At 45.9% G+C, this 26,766-nt stretch overlaps 1 protein-coding gene across 5 annotated transcripts in view; it reads left to right on the top strand.

Moving 5' to 3' along the window:
• ATP5MC2 (ATP synthase membrane subunit c locus 2) overlaps positions 1 to 15,057 on the top strand; it is a 152,992-nt gene extending 137,935 nt beyond the window's left edge. For 2 of the 5 annotated variants that reach the window (XM_078687968.1, XM_078687978.1), the window contains exons 2-5: positions 7,773 to 7,845; positions 11,375 to 11,452; positions 14,006 to 14,196; positions 14,753 to 15,057. In XM_078687968.1, the coding sequence (XP_078544094.1) occupies positions 7,773 to 7,845; positions 11,375 to 11,452; positions 14,006 to 14,196; positions 14,753 to 14,867 (457 nt within the window). In that variant the 3' untranslated portion in view covers positions 14,868 to 15,057. The other 3 variants (XM_078687986.1, XM_078688003.1, XM_078687994.1) reach the window with 3 other exon arrangements.
• The last annotated feature ends 11,709 nt before the right edge of the window (positions 15,058 to 26,766 follow it).

Raw genomic sequence — 26,766 nt, 5'->3', positions numbered from 1 at the left:
CCTTGCTACCCCCACCCTAACAAAGAAATACATCCCACAGGAAAAATGCATTCAAATGCGGGTGAAGGAGCTGCCCGGCCCCCAGGGAAGAAGCCCGGGAGGAGCACTCACTCGTAACTTTTGGACTGGAAACATGTGTGCGCCCCGCCATTATCGGACCGTCTCCTGTTGTCGCTCCTGTCCTTGGTCCACTATTTTGCAAAACAGAAGACATTCTACTGCCCTCTCTTGGTGCTGTGTCTGCGTCCCCCCTCCGACCCCACTTAATAGAACTCTGCTCTCCTTGTTTTTTGGGTCCTGACCTGAGAAAATCTACTATTTGTATATATATGTGTATAGAGATAACTCTAACCACTAGTATATGTATTAGACCTTTATACTCTCTACCATTCCTATGTGACTCTTAGAGTTTATCCATTTGTATCTCTTCCTTGAGTGACTTTACAACTTGTACATTTGCAATATTTTTTTCAGTTTCTATCGCTTCCATGTGTGACTTTACAACTTGTACATTTGCAATTTATTTTCCGTTTGTATCTTTTATGTGACTCATGTCATCCTAAATCCTTATGTATCGCAACTGGTTCTTATGCAAAGCGCTCTGACACCTTCAGGTAATGTTCGCGCTATATAAAATCGCATTAAATAAATAAATAAATACATACATAAATAAATAAAAATACACCAGCAAGGAGAAGGGTTCGCTTCTGACACCTTGTAATGTGCAGGGCTTCCTGACAGTTAATCCTCATATTTACACATGATTAATGTAACTTTCTCTATCGCTGGCGCTTGTATCTCCTCTTATTTTGTGTGAGTAAGCACTCTAGGAAGTTTAACACCAGCCAGCCCTGTAGTGTCCTAGCATGGACACGTTCTAGTGTTCAAGTGTCTGTATTACACTTTACACCCACCCACCACAGACGTCATGGTGTCACATGACGCTGGCAATAAAAGGGGCCGAGCGCACGTGCTTGAGGCCATTCCCACTACCCTCATCTGGTGTCCGTGTCAGGTCTCTTACTGCTCCTCACATGTGGGCCCAGGGCCCTCCACCTCTAACTCTACAATGGCGACGAGGCCGGTAGTGCAGCCCCTGCGTGCCACTACCCTCGGCTAAGGAAAGGGGAAGAGAGCTGCCCATCTAGAGGGCATCCCCTGTGGCGAGGCGCGACGCGCCGAGAAGACCGGTGGGCACGTCGGAGCCCCGCAGTGACCGGGAGCCCCTCAGCAAGCCGACCGGAGCCCACCCGCGTCGACCGCCACCAACGAGTGCCACCGAAAACAAGCGGACCGCCCAGTGCCCACCTGCGACGGCCGCGTGACTGCAAACCCCACCGGAGAGGTACTCAGGCCGGGCGGAGCCCACCCGCCGCGACCGCGACGGAGCATCTGGCCCGCCGGCCGAAGGTGAGCCCCACGGGCGAAGTGCCCGCCCCGAACTGTGCCATAAATAAGCAGGACCAGCGGAGCCTACCCGCGGCCTGCCCGAGTCGTCCCCCGCCCCCGCCGCGTGTGAGCTTGGAAGCGGCAGGGGCACAGAGACTGAAGACCGCGGTGAACATAAGTGCGGCCGGACCCGCAATCACCGACGACTACGAGGGGGAGGGAGCGGAGTAGCTAACCGCCTCCCGACCCCCCTCGCCACGTCATCCGGGCCAGCGGAGCCCACCCGCGGCTCGCCGGTAGCCCCCAGCGAAGGAGGACTCAGCAACGCCAGCGGAGCCCACCCGCGGCCTGCCGGCGGCACCCCAGCGTGTATTGACACTGCAGAGCCAGCGGAGCCTACCCGCGGCCTGCGAGGTACAGGGCAGGTCTCCGCCGCGCAGCGTGAGCAAGGTGAAGCTGCTGCGGCGGGAGACCGGGGACAAGTGAAGCCTGCCGTGCCCGAGAGCTATTGAGCCATTAAATAGGCAGAGCCGGCGGAGCCTACCCGCGGCCTGCCTCAAGCGTCCCCTGTCCCGGGGAGAGTGACCAGAGCCTACCGCGGGTGACGCCCCGCACGGCCCCAGCGCCGAAAAGGAAAAGGAACCGCCAACAGCACCGCCTCTCGGTGCTCTCACCCGCTCCGCACAGGCAACGCCCCCGCACGACCACGCATCGCCCACCAACCCCCCTGCCCGCGCGGGGACTGAGGAAGCCTGCCACGGGCGGTGAGGGCGCAGAGCAGTGAAGGCGGAGTGGGCGTCAGCAACAGGGGCATGCCTCACCACCTTGGTTTCCCCGGCGGGACAGTGAGGCGCCTGCATGCGGCCAGGAGCCGCCGAGTCCACATGTGCCCTCACAGAGAAATGAAGTGACGGTGCACCCAGCACGAAACCCCCCCCTTTGGTGGGTTTTCACCTTAAGCACAGCAGTGCATTCCACAAGAAATCTGCCCCAAAGCAGGAAAGAGACTTACTGTGCATCAGCAGCAGCTCCAGCCCCACGATTGCACTGAAGAGTGGATGATAGAGTGCAAGGTCAGGGAAGAAGGTATTTAGCAAAGCATGCTGCTACAAAAGTGAAGTCTACCGCCATCTAGTGGCCAGAGAGGAAAAGGGCACCTGCGTCGATAAGCAAGACAACAAGCACTGCACACTACAAGTCCATTCCGCAATAGCAAGGGGTAACAGACTAAGTCTAAACAACGCCCCTAAGGAGAATTTACGACTCCCGCAGCAAGTAATTTCTCAACAGCGAAAGTAACAGCGAAAGCATCTAACCTCCCGCAGCAAGCAACTGCGCAACAGCGCAAGCGACACCCACACACACCAGCAAGGAGCCGGCGACTGCCACTTCCAACGCGACGTGGGAAAAGGCACCATTGCCTCACAAAGCATCCAAGCACTGACGTCTGGGGGAAACGACTGCCAAGCACTAGAAAAACGTCCAGGGAAATGACTGCCGCGATCAAAGGACGGAGAGAGCAGCGACGCCTTGTGGCCACAGGCGCTCACCGCAGCATCAACTACTCCCGCCAACGGTCCAAAGCATCAAGTACCCGACGACAGCCAAAGCAGCAAGTACCCAACGTCACGCCACAGGCGTCCCAGAACCCTGAACAGTAAGTGCGCAAACAACGCGCCACGTGGCGACGCACAGCCACCGCCAGCAGAAAGAAGAATGCATGCAGCACCATCGCGCAGAACAATCTTCGCGAACGATCGCCCATCAAGTGCCGACCCGCGACAGATCCATGGCGCCTCCCAGGAGCCGATCCCCAGAATGATCGCCCATCAAGTGCTGACCCACAACGGGTCCCTCAGGAACTGTTGTAGCGCAAAGTCCGACAGGACGACCGAAAGCAACCTGCCAGGCATCGGCAGAAGTGGACCACCTACCGGTCCAGGACGTTCAACCATGAACAGGTCTCCAAACATGGACCCCCGAACGTCACCAACAACCATCAAGAAAAGAAAGCATCAATAAAAGAAGGTTCGCGACACCAACTCTGGCTGCGGAGGAAGAAGGAGAAAGTGTCCCCGACGAGGACAAGACCAGGGGTACACATGCAGGGTGCGCGCACTGCATGGAGGACCCAGGTCAGAAGAGAATACACAAGTTTGGTCCAAGTGATGTCGCGATGCAGAAGGAAGAAAAGGTGAGATCTGAGTGGCACGTTTGCCACTGCGAAAAGGAAGGAAGAAAAGGAGAGATCTGAGTGGCACGTTTGCCACCGTGAAAAGGAAGGAAGAAAAGGAGAGATCTGAGTGGCACGTTTGCCACCGTGAAAAGGAAGGAAGAAAAGGAGAGATCTGAGTGGCACGTTTGCCACCGTGGAAAAGAAGGAAGCATATCCATGTGGCCTGTTGCCACAGTTAAGAGTAGAAGGAGAAGTCAGTGCGAAGCAACGTCCTCACAGAGAAACAACTAAGGAAAGACAGAGAGGAGTGCAGGAAGACGAAGACCGCTCACTCCCGAAGAGAAGTAAGGTGACCAGTGCCAGGACAACGGTGAGAGGAACACGAGGCCGGAAGAACACCAGTGGCAAAGAAGACCAGCTGACAGACGATGTTTCCGCACACCCTGGGTCTGCGGAGAGGAGCAAGCGAGACCGTTAGTGACATCCACCTTTGGGGTCACACGGACACTGGACACATGCCAGCCGTGGTGACCCAGGGGCAGAGGCCTCCGGGACGCAGTCCCCGCGACGAGAGACGGTCCTCCGACGCCCATCCGTAAGGTCCGGGGAGGGCGAAGACGTCGCAAGCAAAGACAGAAACCAACAGCTACCTTGGGACGAGGCTGCGGAATCTGAGGTGAGACACATCGTCTCTTCCATACCCCCACTGACGGCGGCGCAGGAACAACTGATGTGGACACATCCAGCCCAGCGCGAATCCGAGAAGAGGACCTCAAGGATATCCCGTGGCAGGGGAACACCGACGAGAGGGGTCATCCTAGTGAGAGGGATGCCTTGCAATGGATCTGCCTTTTGCCAAGTAGGACATAGACTACAAATAAAGCCAAGGCCAAGGCCGGAAATCGTGCATCATTCCCCGGCGAATCACAAGAACTCGAACTGCACCCGTCGCCATGGAAGTGAGCAAAAGAAGGACTGAGAGGACAATTTGATCGCAGAGTCATCAACAGGCTGTTTCCATCGAGCACCACAAACTGGTGCCACTGTGAACTGATGTTACCCGCAACAGGTTGAACACCATCTGTGATTCCAAGCAGCGGCGGATTGAAAGACACTGTGGAAGCTGAACACTTTACTGCATCCTGATACATGTTATTTTCCCCACAGGTTGATTTCTGAATGTGGGTCTTTGCAATTAAAAAATGGGAGGGATGTAGTGTCCTAGCATGGACACGTTCTAGTGTTCAAGTGTCTGTATTACACTTTACACCCACCCACCACAGACGTCATGGTGTCACATGACGCTGGCAATAAAAGGGGCCGAGCGCACGTGCTTGAGGCCATTCCCACTACCCTCATCTGGTGTCCGTGTCAGGTCATTGCTGCACCTAGCATGCGGGCCTAGGGCCCTCCACCACGAATCCTACAAGCCCTTCACAAGTAGTGGCCCATAAGCAACTATAAGCTACTAAGTGGCCCATCCTGCACTCTACCATGGACCAACGGCAGAGGGCGCAGAGTTCCGATGGAACACATCTATGACCTTCTGTGGGTAAGACCCTGCGTTCGGGCGAGCCACGCAGTCGCAGACTGTCTCGACCTCTGAGTGTCGGCTTGGTTCAGGCTTTCGCGCCTGGCTGCGGCCTAGAGTCAGGGAGAGGACGGAAGGTGTCCTTAGAAACAGAAGAGAGACTACGATCGGTTAGAGTCCGAGCACGACTCCCTGAGCCTTTACTTAATTTGTCGGCCACCTTAAAATAGCAAATTTTGTAATGAAACCAGATAGGAAAGACACAAACAAGGTATTTTTTGCATAGCAATAGGAAATGCAGTTTGAAAATTGGTTAATCTTTATAAAAGATATATGTATTCACTGACTTAAATGCAAATGAGTTGTGCAAATTAAGCGTAAAGGAATTACGTTCACAGTGAATGTTTATAACAAATATTGTTTTATTTCCGTTTTCCAATTTAAGTTGTAGTTTTGACATATTGTGGTACAGACCGTGACATCCTTGCCTGTAAACTATGTTTATGATCAGATGCCTATCACTAACACAGAAAATGGACCGATAGTGGCGGAAGTCTCGTTCATTGATGGTAGAGAAAGCTGTAACCATCTTTGAAAAACACCTTCATCATAAGTTAACAAGATTTTTTTGTCAAGTAAATAGTTTTATGAGGGAAAGAAGAAGCGGGAAAAAATATTCTAAAATTCGGTGCCATAACCGATATCTTAGTAACTAAAGCAGACGAACCACATTTGAAGAAGTTAATATTTACTATAACATTTTTACAAGGATATTCCATATTGAGTACATTTTATAATTGTTTGTACTGACACTGTTCTTCTAGCTTTCCTTGGCTTTTGGCTGTTTCTGCATACTATATCACTAAATGTGCATATTTTCAAAATGTCGTTTGGTGTGGATGTCGACTGAGGGTGTGTCCGTGCTAGGAGCTTGTTCCTAGTCTGTTTTCCCTTTCCTTCTCACTGCAGCCTAAAGGCGCGATTGGCTAGCTCACTTCCCGTGGCTGCGCAGGCGCAATTCCCCTTCTCTTTCCCTCTGTGTCCCTGAGCAGGTAGGTTACAGCAGGCCCCAGCCCAGAACATCCAGACTGTCACCAGTTTACTTGTTGGTGGGTTACTGCTTGTGTAAGAGTGTTTATAAGGGGTGAGCGACCAGTGAGGCGTTATCGCTGCAGAGAAGGTTACTGCAATGGGTTGTTTTCTGCGGGGAGTTCTGCAAATGGGAGGGGTCACTGCAGTCATATCTATCAAGTGATTCTAATTTGTGTTCTGGACCAACATTTTGCACTATTTTTAGTCACAAATAACCCGTTATCCTGCTGAGGTCCCAACTATTTATTCCTCTGTCGTACATTTCAGTTGGAATTAAAAACTACATCATAATTTTCGGCTAGCTAGTGATTCTCATATATATCTTGAAAGGTTAACAACGATATGCACCCGAGCAATACATACTATGTTTCCTCAAGAAGGATTGTTGGTTAATTAAGGGCAATTGCAGAGTAGGGTAGATCAGTGCTGAGAGGGTTACTGCAGTAAGTTAACGGTTACTGCTAAGAGGATTACTGAAGATGAGCTTGTGCAGTGTGGAGGCAATCACTGCAGACAACAATTCTTGTATGCAAAGATTGATAACTGCAGGGCGTTTTCTGTACGGATTATCCGAAGAAGCAGAGCACATCAGAGAAATCGACTGTAACTTTCAGTTGCCCATATCAGGTGAAGGGGTGCTCCATCAGAATTTAACTACTACAGTAGAGGGTTTATTGCACCCATATTTGGTTTCTCAAAGTGTGGATAGATTACATTTTATTAGCATTTCTTGCAAAGAAAGCGGGGATTGTATCATAATTTATTCAAAAGATGGTCACACCAGTGGATTCGTGCTCCTCTCTAAGGTCTCCGTGTGAGGACCATTTCTGCAAGACCCACCACCCTATCCTACTTAGACGTGATGCATATTTGATATAGTTGCTTGGCTATAGATGACATGGCAAGTTCACAGTATCGCTGTTTCGTACCAATAATGCTGTTACACCGCTAAGATTTCCCTTCCTCGCCAGGGCGTTGTTTTACTATGTATTCAACATGTCATGTGCTGCCTGCAACTACGGAGGAGAATGGCAAATAAGGAACATTTTAGAGCTTATTCAGCTCTGCCATTGCTGGACTGATAATTTGGTGGTCATACTTATCACTGCCATCTGGTTTTGGGAAGTCATTTGTTTAATATTATACTATTAGTTGTTACACAACCAGGATATCCAAAGTACTTTTGAGCCTTTTGGTGCAACATTGGTGTTTTATTCCAGAAACGCTTAGTACTGGGCTTGTATACCCATTATGTTGCTAATAAGTATATGACGTATATTTTATGTCTAGCTCTTTTTGGAGACGTGATAACAGCAACAAACAAATGTTGTTCTACTGGACCAAATGTGCATTGGACAGTGTATCCTTATACTCCTTTTTGAATCTAAGTAGAGAGCACAAAACGTAATATGGTATCTACTGAAGGGGTCCAGGATCAAGCCACCCCTTCAGCTTAACTAGTACATAATACGACCCAAAGACTTCCTTCAATGATGTACTTCCACCACCCTAGCTCTGCACATAAAAAATATTCTGGGACTTAAGGGAAGATTTTATAATGTCTTGTCTGATATTTCTTTGCAGCTGCTTGTGTATCCATCCCTTGCTGACCCTCAACATGTACGCCTGCGCCAAGTTTGTGTCCACCCCCTCCTTGGTAAGTGCATTCGATACTGCTTCCCTTCAGTGTATGGTTGCAGAAAATTATGGAAATTGTCACTATAGGTTGTAGATGTTTATCAGTACATTTTCTAGGTGGTCTAGGGTTGTATGCTCCTGTCCAACACTGATGCACACTTTCTGTGTTAATTGGGGGGAATCACTGGTTTTCTGTGTCACACCAGGAGTTTGATGCTTTAAGCAGATTGAGGTGGCACTTTGCATGTCATACCTAGGAGGACCTAGAAACCGTATCTTAGCTATGAAGTCTCCTCGTTACTCAAGCTACTTACCCAGAGACCTTCAGCATTCATGTCTCTTAAACACTACAATTAGGGTTCATCCTTGACTTTGTTTGCTCCTGTCCTCTACAAATGGATAGATGGTTTTACACATTTACTTACCTGTCCATGAAGGATTTTTCATAGGATGTGTTTATTATGGGAGCCTAAGACTCTTGTTCTCCTTGCATCCTGAAAGGACTTGAAAACCCACCTCCTAAAACCCAACCATTATGCTTTTTGTTTTTGGTTTGTATTTTATTGTTTACTTTTGCTTTATTTGTAAAGCGATTGTGTCACCTGTGACTGGGTCCACAGAGTAGAACTTCCTAGAAATAAATTACTCCCTTAGATTGACTGTTTTCTAGAAGACGCTTGGCTTTTTTTTGTTTTGTTGTTATTTCCTTGTTTTCCATGGAGTTTTCAGTTGTGTGGGATCAACAACCTTCACTGATATTACAATCTTTCCATGTCCAGATCTTTTGCTCGGGCTATGGGACTTTGTAAACCGTGCAAACTGGTCTCAAGTCTATGCCTTACTTAACCACTGGTTCTTGTCCCACTTGTTTAAAAACTCAATCTAACACTGTGGTTGAGAGCTGGTTCGCAGTAAACCCACCCGTAACATAGAAACACTTATGTTCAGCAAGCAAATTCAGAATTCTGGTAAATGCTGTCCATCGGAATGTCTTACAGCAATGTGGTGCAGTATTATTGAAGGAGAAGCTTTCACCTTGGGTGGCCTTGACAGTTAGTTTTCATATAACTGCTTCTGCCCTTTCGCTTTTGAAGGTCTTCCACATTCATGATTTCCACAGTAATTTTGAACCAACTAATGCAGATGAGTTCGCAAGTCTTCTCTTTGAGCCCTTTAAAAAGTAATATTCGGCTTGAAACTGGTCTTCTGCATACGGATGGAAACAGTCGCTGAAGCCTTGACTCTTTCTGGGGACTAGTGTTCCCAAGGGCCACCCTTGTGGGTGATACACTAATTTATATTCGTTCTCCAGCTAGCAACACTTGGGCAAAGCCCTACCTTCTCCAAAACTAAAAAGTACCCCAGCTGGCCCTATGTTGTTGCGACTACATTTGTTGGTTGGCAGCCAAGTCTCAAAGGTTAACACTGTGCACTGCTTAGCAACGCCTTCTAGTTAATATCTGCACTTACATACCCGACCGCTGGACATCTCTTCCCAGCTCTTTATTAGGAGCGCACCTGAATCTTTTATCATTTGAGTTCTTTATCTCCGTTTTGCTTCGTGTGGCAATTAATATGTGTTTGTTGTAAAGCTTAAATGTTTCTTGCTATCGCCTTTGAGCAGATTAATGAAAAGCCCGCCCCTCACATTTTTAGTTGTTTGCCAACATTTGACCTTGGACTTTGTAGTTGAAGTTGATGCTTGGAGTATTTATGCTTATTGCTTTCTCTCCAGGACCTCCCTTGTTGGGCCATACAGTGTTTTTTGTTCCAGCTTCTCTGCCTTGATACATGATAAAGCCTTCTTATGTCTCTGCGAGGTTACTGCAGAGACATTATATACAGGCAATATTACTTTAATGAGAATTTTTCGGATCAAGCTGAAGGCCGGCTTTCACTACACCACTTAGCAACAAACCATTCATTTGGTGGTTCTTTTTTATGTTTTGTAATTTAAGGGCGTAGTTATACTTGTTAGAGGAGGGCAGGCTCCCTTAATATACGACAGTGAAACCCTGAGCCAAAGGATGGGGGCAGGGAAGCTTCAGTGAGGTTTTAGTAGTATGGAGAATATGCTTCATTGGCTGCCACCAGCAATGACTGAGTGTCACGCAGTCCATCATTAAACCAGTCAGCTGAAATTGTGGTTGGCTGAGTAGCTAAGATTTCGTGCTAAATAATGAGATTTGTCATAGTATATTGTTTTCACAATAGTAAGATTGGACTTGCTCATTTTTGGAGTTTTCTAAACTGTGCGGGCTCCTTGTTGAGCAGAGTGTAAATTACTACTTAAAAAAAAAAACACTGGCTTTGTTTTTAAGTAGTAATTTACACTCTGCTCAACAAGGAGCCCGCACAGTTTAGAAAACTCCAAAAGTGGCATACACTTTCAGTTTTAGTCCAACTAAATATTTTCATGACAAAAGGCATGATCCTTTCCACTTTGAATTGCATTGAAGTATGGAAATATTTTGTTTTCGTGCTTCAAACACAGCCCTCAACCGCCCTCTCATTTGAGCATAACCAATGCTGTCCAAAATGGTCTCTGACTAAATGCTTGAATTCAGCAGCTGAAAGTTGTCTGCGGCAGTTTATCCATCTGTGTGCAGCATTTCTGATAACTCTTGATCGGATTGTGTTGGAAGCACTTTTTTGTCAAGTAAATTGTACAACCGAAATGGATTTAGCTGTGTAAATCCAGGAGCCCCTATCGCGGCCTTGATTTGATTTAAAATTCATAAAGCGCAAACTAATGCCCGGAGGCGTCTTGGCGCTGCTCTGAAAGGGTAAGTTATAGGCAGGGAGACGGAGAACCCTAATCGTGCATGAAAAGCCAGGTTTTAAAATTGTTTCTTAACTTAGATAGAGAGGGGGGCATTTTAAACTCCAGAAGCAGTGTTCCAATTTCGAGACGTACAACCGACTAGGCTCCTGCCAATCTGTAGGTAGGAACTACCAAGTCTCTAGGCTGGAGTGAAGATTGCTGCCTGGAAGATACCATCTGAATCTGTCTTTTAAATATATGGGGCTAAGGTCATGAAGTGCTTTGTAGGCTGTACACCGGCCCTTAAATGCTATCCGTTTCCTTACAGGTAGCCAATGCAGCTTAATGATGGCTTGAGAGGCCGAACGTGCTGCAGAGTTTTGTAGAACTTGAAGTTCATCAAGGACTTCTTTAGGCAATTTTTGATATAAACTATTACATTAGTGTATTATAGATATAACTAGAGCAATAATAACTGTATCAGCCTTTAAGCAGAATTTATGAGAATATAAGGAGGGGTTGGTGTGAAGAAAAGTTGTTGGGACCGGAGCATGACATTTCATTTGAGCACAGAATGTCTGTCTGTCAGCCCTTCCTTGAAGGGCCGGTGTCATGCAGCAGAACCAACTCGTTAGCTGCAGTTGCCATGCATTACAGGAAATATTGCTGTTTCTTATAGTGTGGTCGTATGCTGTCATCTGGATGCAACACGTGCCTCTCTTTGAAGTTTGCTGTGCTTGTAAGACCGTGGAAGTGCTGTGCTAATTTTAATTATTTAAAACAGGTGAAAAATGGCTCCAGGCTGCTTTGTCGACCACTCTCTGCATCCGTGCTGAACCGACCTGAAGCCAGCACAGAGCAGGTAAAGTAGCCAGTGAAGTGTGTGTTGTGCCACTCGCCATACTTATACCATAAGTGTACTTTGGTATGTTACCCAATAGGCTGTAACAGATGCAGATGAAGCAGATATCTTTAATCGGCTGGTGTAAATCGTCTGCTCACAAAATGTTTCATTTCATGGCGGCACTATTGGATACAAGGGCGCATCAATATTTGGTGATCACGCGCAGCGCTGCACCATTCTCTCCTCATTCGGGCACTGCACTCGAGTCCTTCTTGAGAGCCCTTCCTCGCTAGGCATGCCCCCTAGGAGCCGAGACAGCTACTCCACTTGTGTGTGTGGGCTGTGGGCTGCCATCGGATGGGCTCCTTGCAGTAACCCTAACATTCTGAACTAGGGGGCCACATATCTTGCACAGAACAGTCCATGTGTCTGTATGGTTTGGGAGGGTAAATAAATGCAAAAATGCAAGACCGCTGCAATTCAGTTTCCATCTCCGACCAGCAGATGGCGGTCTTGTCTAGTATGTCAGTCAAATATGATGAGACGACAAACCAACTGTTAGGAAGCTGGAAACGAATCTCTGCCTCGGTCTTTGGTAAGCGGCAACCATAGTACGTTTCTTTGTAAAATTCAATTTTATATTTGATTTTTAATTTCGAACTTTAAGTTTGAATTAATATAACATATTAATAGTGTTTTGAAATGTATAAAGTAGTTATAACAATTTTTGAAACTAGATCAGAATAGTAGCTGGAAATGGGGACGAGCTGCGAAAGTCGGAGGACTCATCGGAAAAGTCCGAGTTCTCTGTAGACGTTGCCATATTGGGCTATTTATTATTTTGTTCTTTCCTCTAAATTGCTCATAATGTATGAATGGTGTTTGCTACCATAAAGCATTCTGTTTTAGAAGGAGTCGCAGAACACAATTCTATTAAATATATTAGCATGTATTCACACCTGTGATGCAGCTTCTGTGGTGGTGAGAAACGGTGTTTGGTAGATGTAGATGTGTGGGCTTGTCCTATTGAATAGTCTTAACAATATCCTTGCTTTAAAGATGTATCACCCTGCAAGTCCTCAAAGCTGGCACAAGGTGAATTCGAGTTCACCCTTAAAATACTTTTTACTGAAGTAGTTGCAGCTTTTGTGCATTTGAACAAATGGCCACGTGTGTCAGATGGGATAATACCTGATCAAGTCAACACACTTCTGCACATACCCCGGAAAGAGAACAGAAAGACAATCACTTCAGAAGCCCTAAATAGGTTTCCAGGCTGAAGTAAATCAAAAAGCGATGCTGGCATGCTTGAATTAATGCCAATCACTGAGGATTACTTGGGCCACAATCTAATCTATCATTTCTTTTGCCCAGCATGCCGCCTCAGATTACACCCAGTTATATGCATATCAGCCATGGTCCTGCTCCTACAGGGCCAAGCAGGTCCTCGCCAATCCAGAGCGCAAGCAACAAAATACTGGTTTGTTAGCTGAATCTCTTCAGTCTGCTGCAGCTTGGTTGCAGTGACCTAGTGAGTACGGGTCCCCCATTTGGGTGTACCCGGCGTACATAGGGTGTCGCACTAAAGTAACGAAGAATAGCTTAAACATCCTCGACTCCTAGAGTTCAGCATTAAACTGATCTGGATTATGCTGAGTCTAAGACCAGCACTCCTGCTCCTATGCACCCTGCAGAGCCAGCCCTTAGACTGCACATCCTCAAAAGGATTTGCATGGCCGGTCACATGCTGATAGCTATCCCTTTTCTTCAACTCTGAAACACAGCATGCATTCATGTTTTCAAGCATTAATAATTATAAATTGGTGGACAGAATTGAGGCAAAATTAGCAACTCTTTAGTTCTTGACTCTAGAAATCAAACCATCGAAAGTCAACCAGTTAACTTGGTGCAATGCGTTGAAAATTACTGTGTTCAGCTCTTTTAGTAACTTGTGATCAGTTTGAGCTAGAATCAAATGTTTGTTTTATTGAAATCTGCAGATTATGCTGTAAATCCTTACTGCACCTTTGGAATTGCATAATTCCATTGGTCGTGCCTTCGGACTAGGTAGAGAAATACATTGTTTCACTCGAGGAGGTTATCAGAAAACGCTGATACTCCATGTCTGGGTCAAGAGCCCGCTCCCCCCCCCCCCCCCCCCCCCACACTCCTGGTCCATGCACATTTATGTATCTTCTACCTGCATTCTTAACTGCACAACCTTTTGTAAAAGCCTGCCTTTGATTCTTCTATCACACGTGTGTACCTTTTTGTGTTTATATAAAGAGTTTATTCTATAACCTGTTCTGTCAGTTTCACATGACGTTAAAAGATACAGAACTGAGTGTTAAGATTGATGTTAGTGAGAATTGTGTGCAAGTCTATTAACTGTAACCTGTGTGTTGCTGCATCCTTATGCTTAAATGTTAATTGGTGTGTCTCTGGCATCTATATAAATTTCAAGTTTCACAACTCCTGTTCATTTGTGCATAGTTTGAAGTCTTACATTTTGTAGGCTCCTTTGCTTGTGTCGTCTACTGCCACCTTTTGACATCTGTTTCTCCTTGTCAGACTCTCTCTGTGCTGCCAGTCCAGAATGTATTGACCCAGGTCGCTCGACGAGGGTTTCAGACCAGTGCTGTTTCCAGAGATATTGACACTGCAGCCAAGTTCATCGGCGCTGGTGCTGCCACCGTAGGAGTGGCTGGATCTGGTGCCGGCATTGGTACAGTGTTTGGGAGTCTCATCATTGGTTATGCCAGGTAAGAAATTCTTGCAGCCCCAGTTTCAGTCCCCCATATTGGGCCAACATTCACAGTTCCTTGTGCTCAAGTCAGGTGTAACATCTCACCCTTGTCCAGGCCACCTCTTTTAGGTTGTCCATCATGGCCAACGTTTTCTGACCCCTGCAACACTTGTGTGCCAGTATTTCCAGTCTCCTTTCCTATGCCAGCATTAGTATGTTCCCCAATCTAAGCCAGCTCTCGAATGCCCTATACTAAATTAGCACCAACATGTCCTGTCAGTCGTAACTTTCCAAACACTATCAGTGGGAGCACAAGAAGACTCCAACAGCAATTGTCTGAAATAGAGAGCCCAACACCCGGGAAACTTTTGTGTCGGCACTTGCTGTCACATTTCTACAGAATACACATTGAAATTGAAACCATTAAAACAATAACATTATCTTGCTAGTTTCAAGAACCTATTTCTACTGAACTAAACGGGCAGAAGACATGGGCACTAGTGAGCTGCTGTTCTAAAGGATGAGTTTACTCTGATGCTATTGTCTAATATGTTCCTCTCTTCCTCTTTCAGAAACCCATCCCTAAAACAACAGCTTTTTTCGTATGCCATCCTGGGCTTTGCTCTCTCCGAAGCCATGGGTCTCTTCTGTTTGATGGTCGCCTTCCTCATCCTGTTTGCTATGTGAGGGGTGTTGACAGCCCTGGCCTATTTTTACATATATGTTCAGGTGTCTGTGACTTCAATCGTTCCTTCCATAACCCCATGGGCACTTGTAATTCCTCACTATTTGCTCTCCATTTCAGCTGCTGTGTTCAGGGCCTCGGCTGGCCCTCTGTTACTCTGAGGGAAGGTGAATAAAAACTGTAATTATCGAACCCCTACACTGTGTGCCCTTCATTTCTTGTGGTAAACCGTTATGTCATGGCAAGTAGTTCCCAGCTCATGAGATTCTCTCAACAATACAATTTAGTTAGTTGTGGTGGTAATTTTTTTAAATGTAAAAGAAACTCAATCACTTACGTAAAGTGCTGCGAGTCTGCAAATACTTGTCTCATGCTGGTGTAACCTCAGCTCATTCAGGACGGGGGATCAAAGGGCCCAGAAGTGTGGATGGTCTTTGGAGCCATAATTGATAGTGCCGAGGAGTATCTGCTCGAATCAGGTGCCATGCAGCTGCTGCTTCTGTTAAGCAGTTCTTTCTCCACTAGTTTGACCTGTGGAGTTGCATGTAGGTCAGCTTGTCCATGCCTTCATTGGACAACTGCGAATAGCCTGTTTTTTAACTCTGCTACTTATTAAATGTATTTGCTTCAATTGCAGTCTGAGACTACGTTATTGGACTATAGTAAGATTTGACATTGGCTGTGGAGGCAGGTAAGCAGTTTTGTCCCCTCAACCCAGCCTGCTCTGTGGCTCTGAGTTAGTTTCATCCTGTCTGGGTTCCACCTCAGCCCGTTCTTAGCCATCCAATAATCTTCCTCCAGGTTGACAGAGATGAATGTGTCAATACCAGTGTCTGTGGAAACAAGAATAGGTTATGTGTGCTGTCAACCTACTCATAGCAGTGTTCTGAATACTATCTCTGTGTTCAGTGTAAATCAAATCAAATCAGACTTTATTTCGGTTAATATTTCAAACCATAAAAAGTACATACATTGATTACTTTATCAAATTGCACATCAATACATTATTAAAAAACATTATACACAAATATCATTAAAATCATCATGATTGTTTAGTTAGCAAAAAATGGCCTGCTAGTCCTGACATAGTGCAATATCGCTTAAAAAAGATCATAGGTCTAAGCAAGTTCTTATTCTCAGTGCAAGTTTTAAAAACGACAAAATATGGAGTACACAGTCCTGGTGCAAAAGCTGCAAATAAATGAGGGCAGGTCTGATTTGTTTAAAATCCAATGATCTCAGCAAATCAACAAGAAAGTAACGTCTGGGATAATCATAAAACCTACATAAAAATATAAAATGTAGCAAATCCTGGGGAGACTTCCCGTCGCAGCCACAGGGAGCTACATGTTTACTAAAAATGTCTGATTTGGGTCTTATTAAAAGCTGCTGAAAAGTGTTAAATCTGAACCTAGTCAGCAGGAACTTTTCATGTGAGCTGAAGGCACAAGCCAAGTAGGGCTCCATTCCACCACACGACTTTAACATGATAAACTTTCTAACACTTGGTTTCAGCACTTCCACACTTTCTCTGTCCGCCATTTTAAACTTGAGATAGGCTCTTTTTACCGCTGTTATGTCCCCCTTCACAATGCCACTCGGATGGGAAAACAGTTTAGGGCACCCCAGCATTTCAAAGCAAGATTTCAAGTATTTGAGCCAGGGGATGCGCATACAGCTGTCCTGAGATGTTACATCCCGTACAATCTGGTGAGTGAGTGGTATCTCCTTGTTAAGCCACAGCGAGACCCAGCAGGTCAGTGGCTTCAGTGCTAGGTTATCGCATAAAAACGGTGTCCCCAACTCCTCGTGCACCACAAGGTTCGGGGTACTCGCAGGGACACATAATAACCGTTTAAAGAAGGTGTTTTCGATAACCTGTAATTGAGTATTAGACACATAGCCCCACAGTTCACTGCCGTACACCGCCGTGGCTACAGACTTAGCATTATATAACTTAATCATTGCTGATATTGGTTTCTTTCCTATCTTTTTCGCAAGATTAAGGATGGTTCCATTAACCCTCAACATATCATTCTTCTTCTTCACCAGATGAGGGGCCCAACTTAACTTCGAGTCAAATAGCACACCCAGATAGGAAAAAGTCTCTGTGACCGGAATGGGACTATCATCAAGCTTGAATACAAAGTTCTTTCTTGGGCGTTGGCCAACCTGCATTATATAGGACTTCGAATTATTGACCATTAGGTCCCTATCAGACATAAAAACATTAAAAGCAGTTAAAAGTGCCTGGAGCCCCTTCTCTGTGCGCGAAATTAAAACCACGTCATCCGCGTATAACAGCACGGGGATGCCCCTTCTACCTACTCTGGGGCAATCCACCTGTATAGATTGTAGAGCTGCGTCCAAATCGTTAATATAAAAATTAAAAAGAAAAGGGGCAAGAATACATCCCTGACGTACTCCTTTATTTATCATAAACTTATCAGTGGTGTCCCCATTAGATGAATATCTTACATTGGCACTAGTTTGATGGTGCATATCCACCAGGAAGTCGACAATCCCAGTGTCGACTCCCCTCACCCTCATGTGCTGCCACAGCCTCCCCCTGTTGACACAGTCGAAGGCTGACGACAGGTCCATGAAGGCGAGGTGGATCGTACCCTTCTGGGCTACCGTGTATTTACTGAGTATGAGGAACAAATTAAGACACTGAGTTATCGTGGATCTGCCCTCGCAAAATCCATATTGAGATATGGACATGACATTATTTGCGGTTGCCCAACTAGTTATTCTCCTCAACAGAACTCTCCCGATAACTTTAATCTTTGAATCTATTAAGGAGATTGGACGGTAGCACAGTGGGCTACCCCTATCTCCCTTTTTGAAAACCGGGACAATGGTTGACACCCCCCAGGTCACTGGACATCCTACCACTGTGGCAGCATTAAAAACCGCCTGCAAGATAGGAGCCCAGAAATGTGGTCTGGACTTAAATAGATCAGGGGGGATGCCATCTGGGCCGGGGGCTTTATTTGATGTTAAACCTTCTATGGCTTCAAGCACTTCGCCGCACTCAAACCTGAGTACTCCTTTAGATTCACTAGGATAGCACACACCATTTCCAAGATCGGCTGAGAAGTACAGTGATTCAAAGTGACGAAACCAATCCTCTTTCATTATACAGCACTCCAGCCCATCCCCCGGATATTCTGACAGGAATGGTTTTTTTACTAACTGCCAGAATTTCGTGCTACTATTTAGGGTCTCGGGGTCCAAAAGCTCATTCCAGGCCTCCACACGCAGAGTATCCTTATGTGTTTTAAGGGAAGACTTATATGCTTTGCGGCAGAGACGGATTTTCTCCTGATTCCGCGGTACATCTGCCAATGCCGCCTTCAGGTTACGGGCAGCTTTCGAGCACTCTTGGTTAAACCACCTTGGCCCACATTTCTCTACATTTCCCTTTGAAGGTTTCGTAAGTAACCCTGACACTTTCCCCGCCAAAGCTTGAAAGGCATTAAGCACCCCCTCCGGATCTAACCCTGTACACTTAACAATTTCATCTGCACAGGATTCCTCTATATTTTTATACAGAAGGTCAGGGGTAATAGTTGACCACTTTAAGCGCCGCCTCCCATCGGTCGTTGTCAGATTGCCATCAAGACGTGAGGGCATGACATCTGAGAGGCCAAAACCCCTGAGACAAACCACAAGGGGGTTGTGATCACTGAACTCACTTTTGTTAATATCAAAGGATTCTAGGAAAGGCAACAAAGCTTCAGAAAATAGCATGTGGTCAATAAAGGTGCCTCTGCCATGCCCTTTAAAAGTCGGAGTGTCAAAGCTCTTACAGGGATCTCCAATTTCCATGCCCATTGTTAAGACTAAATCATTCATCATGGAATTGCAAAATTCACCCTCTGCTGTATGTACAAAATGTAGCCCATCTGCTCTATCGCAGTTTAAATCCCGTATACACTTCCTAAGGGGATCACCACAGAGGTGCACGTTGAAATCTCCCATGACCATTAAATTAAGGCTGTGTTTCCTATTGGAGACATTAATATATTCATCTAATACACTTAGATCATTAGATGCTAGGATGGTATTAGTAGCATTGTAAAAATTGACCAATCCAACCCTATTACTTTTGGCAGACATAACAATACCCTGGGCACATGAACGTTGTACATTAATGGTGAGGATACTCGAGGTAATCAAAACAGAGACAAAGATCACCAAACCTCCCTTTGGTCTTCCTCTATTCGATGGAGTTGCTGGCACAGAAAACGCTTTATAACCTTCTAAAAACATTTCACACTCCACATCCCAAGTCTCTTGGAGGCAAATAACCTTATATTGTTTAATAAAAGTAACCCATTTTTCATCTGCCATTTTGGTTGCTAGACCCGCAACATTCCAAGACACAATGTTTACACATTTATTGGGCTCCTGTGGGTTGGTAGAGTCAGTAATGCATGTTAGATCAGCTACAGTTAATCCATCCTTACCCACAGGTACTTTATGTCAGTCACACATATCAAGACCGGACAAAAGTTCGTATCTGTTATGTGTGTTGACGTTATAGCCCGTCTGGCGTTGCCCACCAAGATCAAGTCTGTTCCCTGGGTTAGTTGGGAGGCCTTGCCCGCCAGAGTTAACTACATTGTATGTAAATTGCATCCCATTACTCCCAATGTTCGGGGTCAGAGTATCAAACCGAGGTGTTGGCCTACTCAGTTGTGGGGGCGCCGTGCAAAGGTGAGCATAAAAATAACCCAGAGGACGAACACAGATACTACCCTCGTTGTAGGCCAGAGATGCAGCTCTCAGGAGTACAGTTGCCACATGTTGGGGGTGTCTAAAATTAGCCACAATACAATCCCCATTACCCACTTTATTAGAGGGCCCCACCCAGTTTACCCTTCTAACTAGCGTTATCTGATCTGAGTACCCAACGGGGAAGCCGCAGTTCTTATTTAGCCATGAGACTGTCTTGTTTTTTAGCGAGTCATATGACTCGCCATATGGAGATGCCGGATGGGTGCCAACTGCAGGGACATTTGTTAAGACCACCACAAAAGGCGCACAATCCGGGGGAAGATTTAGATAACGATTTCTTCTGTCAGGTCTAGGGTCTATTTTATTACCTGTAGTTGGAAGTGAGCCAACACGTGGCTGCAGGTATCCTGCTTTAGATTGGGGGGAACTGACAGGTGGTGGCCGCTGGGGTCTATTCCCTAAAGCACTCTGTGCTCCTGCCGAATTAACTGCTACTGGCACTTTTTTCCCCTGTTCAGCTTGGTTGGACCTTATTTCATTTAGTATAGTACTAGTATCTCCAGCAGCCTTTTGCTGCGCGGAGACAAGCCCCCCAAGCCTGTCTACTTCTTTTACAAGGGAATCAATTTTATCCACAAGTGGTTTAAGAGCTTCCTCTATCTTCGTTCCCAGGCTAGTCTCCATAATAGAGATTAAGGCAGTGAACTGCTCAATAGTAATATTATTACTTGCATTCTGCTTAGGGGGGCCTGAATCAGCTCCCGTAAACACAAAAGGATTGTTAGCTGCAGCCCAGATGTTATCGGTAGTGTGGCTAGGGTTTAGTACCGCTGAGTTGCTAGTTGGTTGTCCCCCTTGACGTAATGCCGTCTTTCTACACTGCCTTACTGGCCTCTTCTTGGTGGGTACCCCCTCACTCACTTCACTGTTTATATCGGGTTGCTCCCTCTCTCCTGTGTGTACCATTGCCTCAACATTTACAGAGAGTGGTGTTAGTGTCAGCATACATGTTGAAGGGCTAGCTGATAGCGGGTCGGGAGACCTCAAAGAGGACATTACCGAATTGGACAAACTAGCCCTATTAGTGTCCTCTGTATCTTGTTCAACAACCAGAGGATCATCCTGTGTACATACTGTGGTATCTCCTTTCCCTAGTGAGGCACGTCGATCGCAGTTTATTTGGGCGACCTTTTTTACCATGTAGTTCTCGATGGCAATCTGTCCCAGAGGCATATTGCCTACTTTAGCCTTTGACATTGAGCTTAGAAAGGATGAAACACACTATAGAAAGAGATTAACAGAGCAAAAACAGAACTATACCAAATATAGGCACAATATTTAAAATGTCTCAGTTGCTACTAAGAATCGACATACAAAAGGGGCCTACCCAGTCCGAGCAGCGTTTCTGGCCCAGACCAGACTCCTCAGGCCTCTGAGGGCCACAGAGGGCCCGCCCTTGTCCCGGGCTTAGCCCGGCGCGGCTCCGCGCGCGCTCCCGCGACGCGGGAGGGGCAGCTGTTACTTATGCGCCTCCTGGCGCGGAAAACCGGAAAAGCAGGAAGTCGGCGTCCCAGGGGATCCTGGGAAGTGTAGTTTCCCTCCCGGCGGCCGCGTTGCCCTGCGGCGTCGGGGATCTGCACACTGTGGTCCGGTGCTCTGCTCCGCTCCCCAGCTCCACTTAAGCCGTCAGTGTATATTAGACAGCAGGAGTGCTAAGCTTCCTTAAAGCCACCAAAAGCGATTGCTAACGCGCAGTTATGAGAAATAACCCGCTTATGTTGGGCACCAATCCTTAACCATATGGCCTAGACTGGAGAATTATTTCTTGATGATCCGCCCCTTATTCGTATGGTACTGGGGATCCATGCCCACATCATGGCTTTCATGTTAGTATGATCAGGTCAAACAGTGGAGACTTTAGAGCCCTTAAAAGCTCCCTGAGATGTTCCCTAACATATGACTTTAATATTCATGGTATTACTATTATATTTGTTATGCTTAACAATAAACTAAAACAATTGAATGAAGGCATGTGATCATACAATACTGTAATTTTAAAGAAGTCGAACTAAGGCCCTATTGTAGTTGGTCTTGCAACATTCCTTTGGGGAGGAGCATTAGGTTATTGGAGGTCAGTGGGTCGCCACAAAAGTGAGCAACACAGGGTTTTAACATAAACCACTGGGAGCGCACCAGGCATAGGCCTAAAACTAGGTGCATCAACAGCAACCGAATGACCACTTGATGAAATTCCTACTTAAGGAGATGAGTTTTACAGAGATGACAAACTTCTAGAAATATCTCAGTAGGGCCACATTGTACAAACAATGCGCTTCACTTCTCATGAAAAGGCAGAAATAAATACTGTATTGAGTGTAGCGGCATATAAATAGTGTGAGTCCTTTGTGCAAGAAAAGTATTTGTGCTGGTGGGGGCCAGATCAGGGTAATCTGGTTGGGTATGTCTTTTAAGCGTACAATAGCACCCAGTTATATTTAAGAACCTCCGTCAGGGCAAAAACATGTTGTTTTGTTTTTTTGGGGATTTGCTTAACTTATGCCCTGTTTCACCAATTTGCACAAAAGTTGGCTCTGACTTAAAATATTCCACTATGGTTCATCTTTCAAATTTTGTGCTGATAGGTGGGGTTCGAGGTAGAGAGGGTGGGGTGGAGTCAAACATATCTATTCCCATTCTGTTCTGGACAACCTGTTCCAAATTCTAAAACCGTGTAGTTAAATGCTCAACACCCAACACACCAGTTGTGCACAAATTGGCTACAACATGCTCATTGAGCGTCATGCACAGGTGAGGTTAGGCAGCCTGAAACCTCAATCTTTAAATGATCATCGCAATTCTGTAAAAATATTTCTATATAGTTTTAAATATTGTCTTGGGAGTAAACAAGTCTTGCCTTCATAATTTGCGTGGAAAATGTTACCATTAAAACAATGTTATAAGAGTTCATCTTTAAAAGTTTTCAGTTAGGCAGTCACGTTTTATGGGAATTTTGTTGACCTTCAAACCATTCTCTCAACGTCAAGGATAAACGGGCACGTCTCGCTGTTACCTAGAAATTTTCGCTTAATTGTGCTGTGTAACGAAGTCCTTGCTGGAATCATGTTCAACAACAGACTTTAACAAGCATTGGCATAGCCAACAGGTCTCGCCTTTGGGACCTTATAAGTGTTTAGCCATGCAACCCTTGATATTGTTGTTGCACCAAGGATATTGTGCTGGATTACTAGACATTTATAAGCAGACCCCCCAGGATATAGCTGCATGGATTAGCAAATTTAGCGGCACAAATATGGAAATTTAGCGGCATTTTTGCGGCACTTTATTTTACTCCTAATCATTCATTTTCAGCATTAAAACAATAAACTGTTTTAGCAGAGTATTCCACTTTGAAATAGGCACTGATTTAGTATTTACATTTAAGTAACATTGCTTGCAGGCATAAGTTTCTCTATGTATCTTGGATAGTGAATACATAAAAGTATACAGCCTGATTATAACACGCCCATTAAATTGAGATCCCCCTTCAAACACCTGTTTGCCCAGAGACCGAGATTGTAAGTGTTGTGATGCCTATCACACTCAATATTAAATTGAGATCCCCCTTCAAACACCTGTTTGCCCAAAGACCGAGATTGTAAGTGTTGTGATGCCTATCACACTCAATATTACCCTTTGTTCGATTTCAGCAAAGCAACCCTGCGGGAATTTAGCCAGAGGAAAAGGCATGGTATGTACAGGACTGGCACATTTTTGTGCATTAATGAATACAATTAACATGTTATTGCCCCACAAAATCAGAATTGCCGCAAAGTATCAAGTAGAAAAATAATTGAAATAAAGACTCAGCCAGCCTGTCAGGGCTCGTAGGGACATTTTAGTCTAAGAGTCTGCGTTTCTCATTAATTAAGAGCATTGAACCGTGGGTTACTGCTCTTCTTCTCCCCTCGGCTCGCCCTCTAGCTTTCCCTCTACCCCTTTTATTCCTCCTCCCAGGCATCCCTCCTCTTCCTCGCTTTCATCCTTCTATACACCGTTCACTCTTTCTCAAGTCCTCTTGGTTCTCTTCTCCTCTCCTCTTTACCTTCTGGCTCCCATTCCCTCTGCATCTTTCGCTCCCTTCCTATCTTTCACTTATTCCTTCTCGCCTTTTGCGCATTCACTTCCCGCACTTCTCCTGTATCGTCCCATCTCTTCTATCTTTGTCTCTCGTTTATATTCCATCTCCCCACCTCTTCCCTTCTATCCTCTTTGCCCTCCTCCGCCACTTCAGCTCTCAAGCTCTCCCTCCCCCTCTCTATTTCCGCTAGGGAAACCATTTACTCATTCTCCTCGCATCTCTATTCTCCTGTTCCACCGCTCTCTAAATCTTGTACTCTTTCTCCCTTCTTCTCATATCTCTTCTGCTCCTCTTTTCCCCATCTCAACCTCGTTCTGCCCCCCTCAAGGCCTCTCTCTTCCCTCCCATCTTTAGCCGTGGCACCCTTTTGCGCACCTAATTCTTCTATCCCATCTCTCTCTTCCTTCCCTTTGTGAAATCACAAACAGTTGAACGTAAACACGTTGTGCTCTCATTCCATGACGTCCCAGGCTATGAAATGAAAGCATGTGTTCAGATTTCACCGCAAACAGTGGAATGTAAACAGCGCTCTCTATTACATCACAATCAGAGACGAATGTGAACAGTTCTCATTTATGACGCCATAAACAATCCATGAAATGCAAACATGACATGTTAACCTTCTATGACATCACAAGCAGTTCAATGTAAACAGATAACGCTCCTTATCTGTTGTACAAAAGGCAGTTGAATGTAACTCGACAGTGTCTCAAATCTATGAAATCACAAACAGCCGCAGAAATGGAAATACACACTTTTAAACGCCAGAATGCAGACTGGCTGCACCCGTCTTTCATTTTAACGTATTTCGGGAAAATGGTCTCATATCTGGAGATCGGCTGGCCTTGGCATGGGAACTGGACGAGTCCGGCTCCGGAAGTGATGTCACAGTATGGGATCTCTCGCCAGACCAGTCTGTGACTTCTCTCCAGGAATCGTAAAAAAGAATGCACGGAATTCAAACATCTCTCCAGGATGGGATGTTAACTAAATAATAAATCGCAAAATCAAGAGAATAAAACAAAAAGTAATCAGAACAACCAAAGAGGGGCCCTTTAAAAGCACCCTTCAGTGCCACCTAAACCCATGGCCCTTTCTGACCTGCCACTGAGATCAGTGGTGCGCCGCTAATTCTTCTATCCCATCTCTCTCTTCCCACCCTCACCAACTCACACCTTCCATTTCTTTCCAACCTTCCCCTTTCTAGCTCCTTCACTCTTCCTTCACATCTCACACTTTTCTCCCTTTCTTGTCTCTTTACCTTTCCCCCTCCAATCTCTCTTCCCCTCGCCTCTGCATCCTCCTGCCCTCCCCGTTTCATCCCCTCATTCTTTCTCCCTCCCTTCCCCCTCAAATCCTTGTTCTCAGGTCTCATTCTCAGCTCTTTCAAATCTTACTTTTCAGCCCCACACCCCCTCCACCCCTCTCCACGCTGCACATCTTTCCCTCCCTCGCAGTTGCCGCTGGTCCCTGGGTATTGTCAGTTGTCTGTCACATCAGCCACCCCTCCTTTGCCTGCCCCCACCCACAGGATGCTCAGGCTGTCCGAAATCTCTTTTCTCTACCAGAGAGTCACCTAGGAGTGAAGCCGCCCCCTGTTCCTCACGAGGGCGACCTGCAGGAATAGACACGTGGGGGCCGACATTCCAGTAGGTTGGGCGAGTTCTGTTAAAAAGAGACCCCCCCCCCCCCCCCGAGCTCCTGAAACATTAGCAAGACCCATCTGATACCGAAGCATGTACTTCTCTGCCACTAGGGCAGAGATGTACTGACAACACAGACCTAAAAGGGGCCTCCTTCTATGAGCTCACCAACCGTCCAAATTTCGCGGGCAGTTTTGTAAAAATCGCGGCATCTTTGCAAAACTGCCGATTTCGCGATTTTTTTTTTTTTTTTTAAATGTAAATTTTTTTTTTTGCAAATCGCGAAATCCTGGAGGGTCTGTATAAGGTCCCAAAGGTGAGACCGATTAGCTATGCCAATGCTTGTTTTAATTCTGTCTGGCTGCCAGCGCACCCACCAGGCCCCACCCCCCAATCTTGTTTGCATGTTTAGGGAATAGATAGCTTTCTCTGGGAAGGCTCTGGCCTTGAGGTGCTGTGATAGTTCCAAGAAGGATCCCACAATGCTTAGCAAGTGTGGCGGTTTAGTCTAGACCAGTGATATTAAAAGTACGGTCCGGGACCACTTGCTGTCCTCTTGACCTTTACGTGCAGCACCCCCCTCCTCCGTACAGTAGCACAAGCTACTGTTTACTTGCTGAGCACTAATATTAAGAAAAGAAATGTTAACCTCTTGACCTTTACGTGCAGCACCCCCCTCCTCCGTACAGTAGCACAAGCTACTGTTTACTTGCTGAGCACTAATATTAAGAAAAAAAATGTTAAATTAGCAGGCAAGCATTTATTTGCAGGTTAAATGAAGTAACTACTGTTGTGTCCTGCACCACTTAACTTTAGTTAACCTGCAAATAAATGCTTGCCTGTATATTTACATTTTTTAAACCTCCTTACACAATCCCTTACCGCCACAGTGCGGCCCTCGGTCACACCTCATACCATACTTTGTGGCACCTGGGCAAAATGTTTACGAGTACCCATGGTCTATATAAGGACCAGAAGCTGCTTTTAATGCTCCCCGAGGCCCTCGTTATCATGACTATGATTATCTGCCCTAGGGACATGCCTCGTGCTTAATTTGTTAAAGAATAAGTACCAGGGCTCAAAGTTATGCTCCGTATCCCACAGCCTGCGCCATCGGACGTCGGGTGATGAATACCTAGGCTGCATAGCCTTGATTACACCTCATGCATCCGCCACAGGTTCGGTTCCTGAGGTCACTCACAAGTGATACTTCCTTGCATCCACCCAGTGCCCTACACCAGGGTGCTAACCAATAATATTCTTACCTGGTGAACCCGCCTACGTCTGGATGTCTGTCACAGGTTTCCCTTATGAAACTAAGAAACTGCACTCTTTATTTACCAAGCAATCCTGATCATTCATGCTAGGTTTTAT

This window comes from Lissotriton helveticus, chromosome 1_1 (genome assembly GCF_964261635.1).
Source record: "Lissotriton helveticus chromosome 1_1, aLisHel1.1, whole genome shotgun sequence".
Classification (NCBI taxonomy): domain Eukaryota; kingdom Metazoa; phylum Chordata; class Amphibia; order Caudata; family Salamandridae; genus Lissotriton; species Lissotriton helveticus.
Note: the sequence above shows the minus strand (reverse complement) of the source record. Positions and strands in the feature narration are given on the sequence as shown.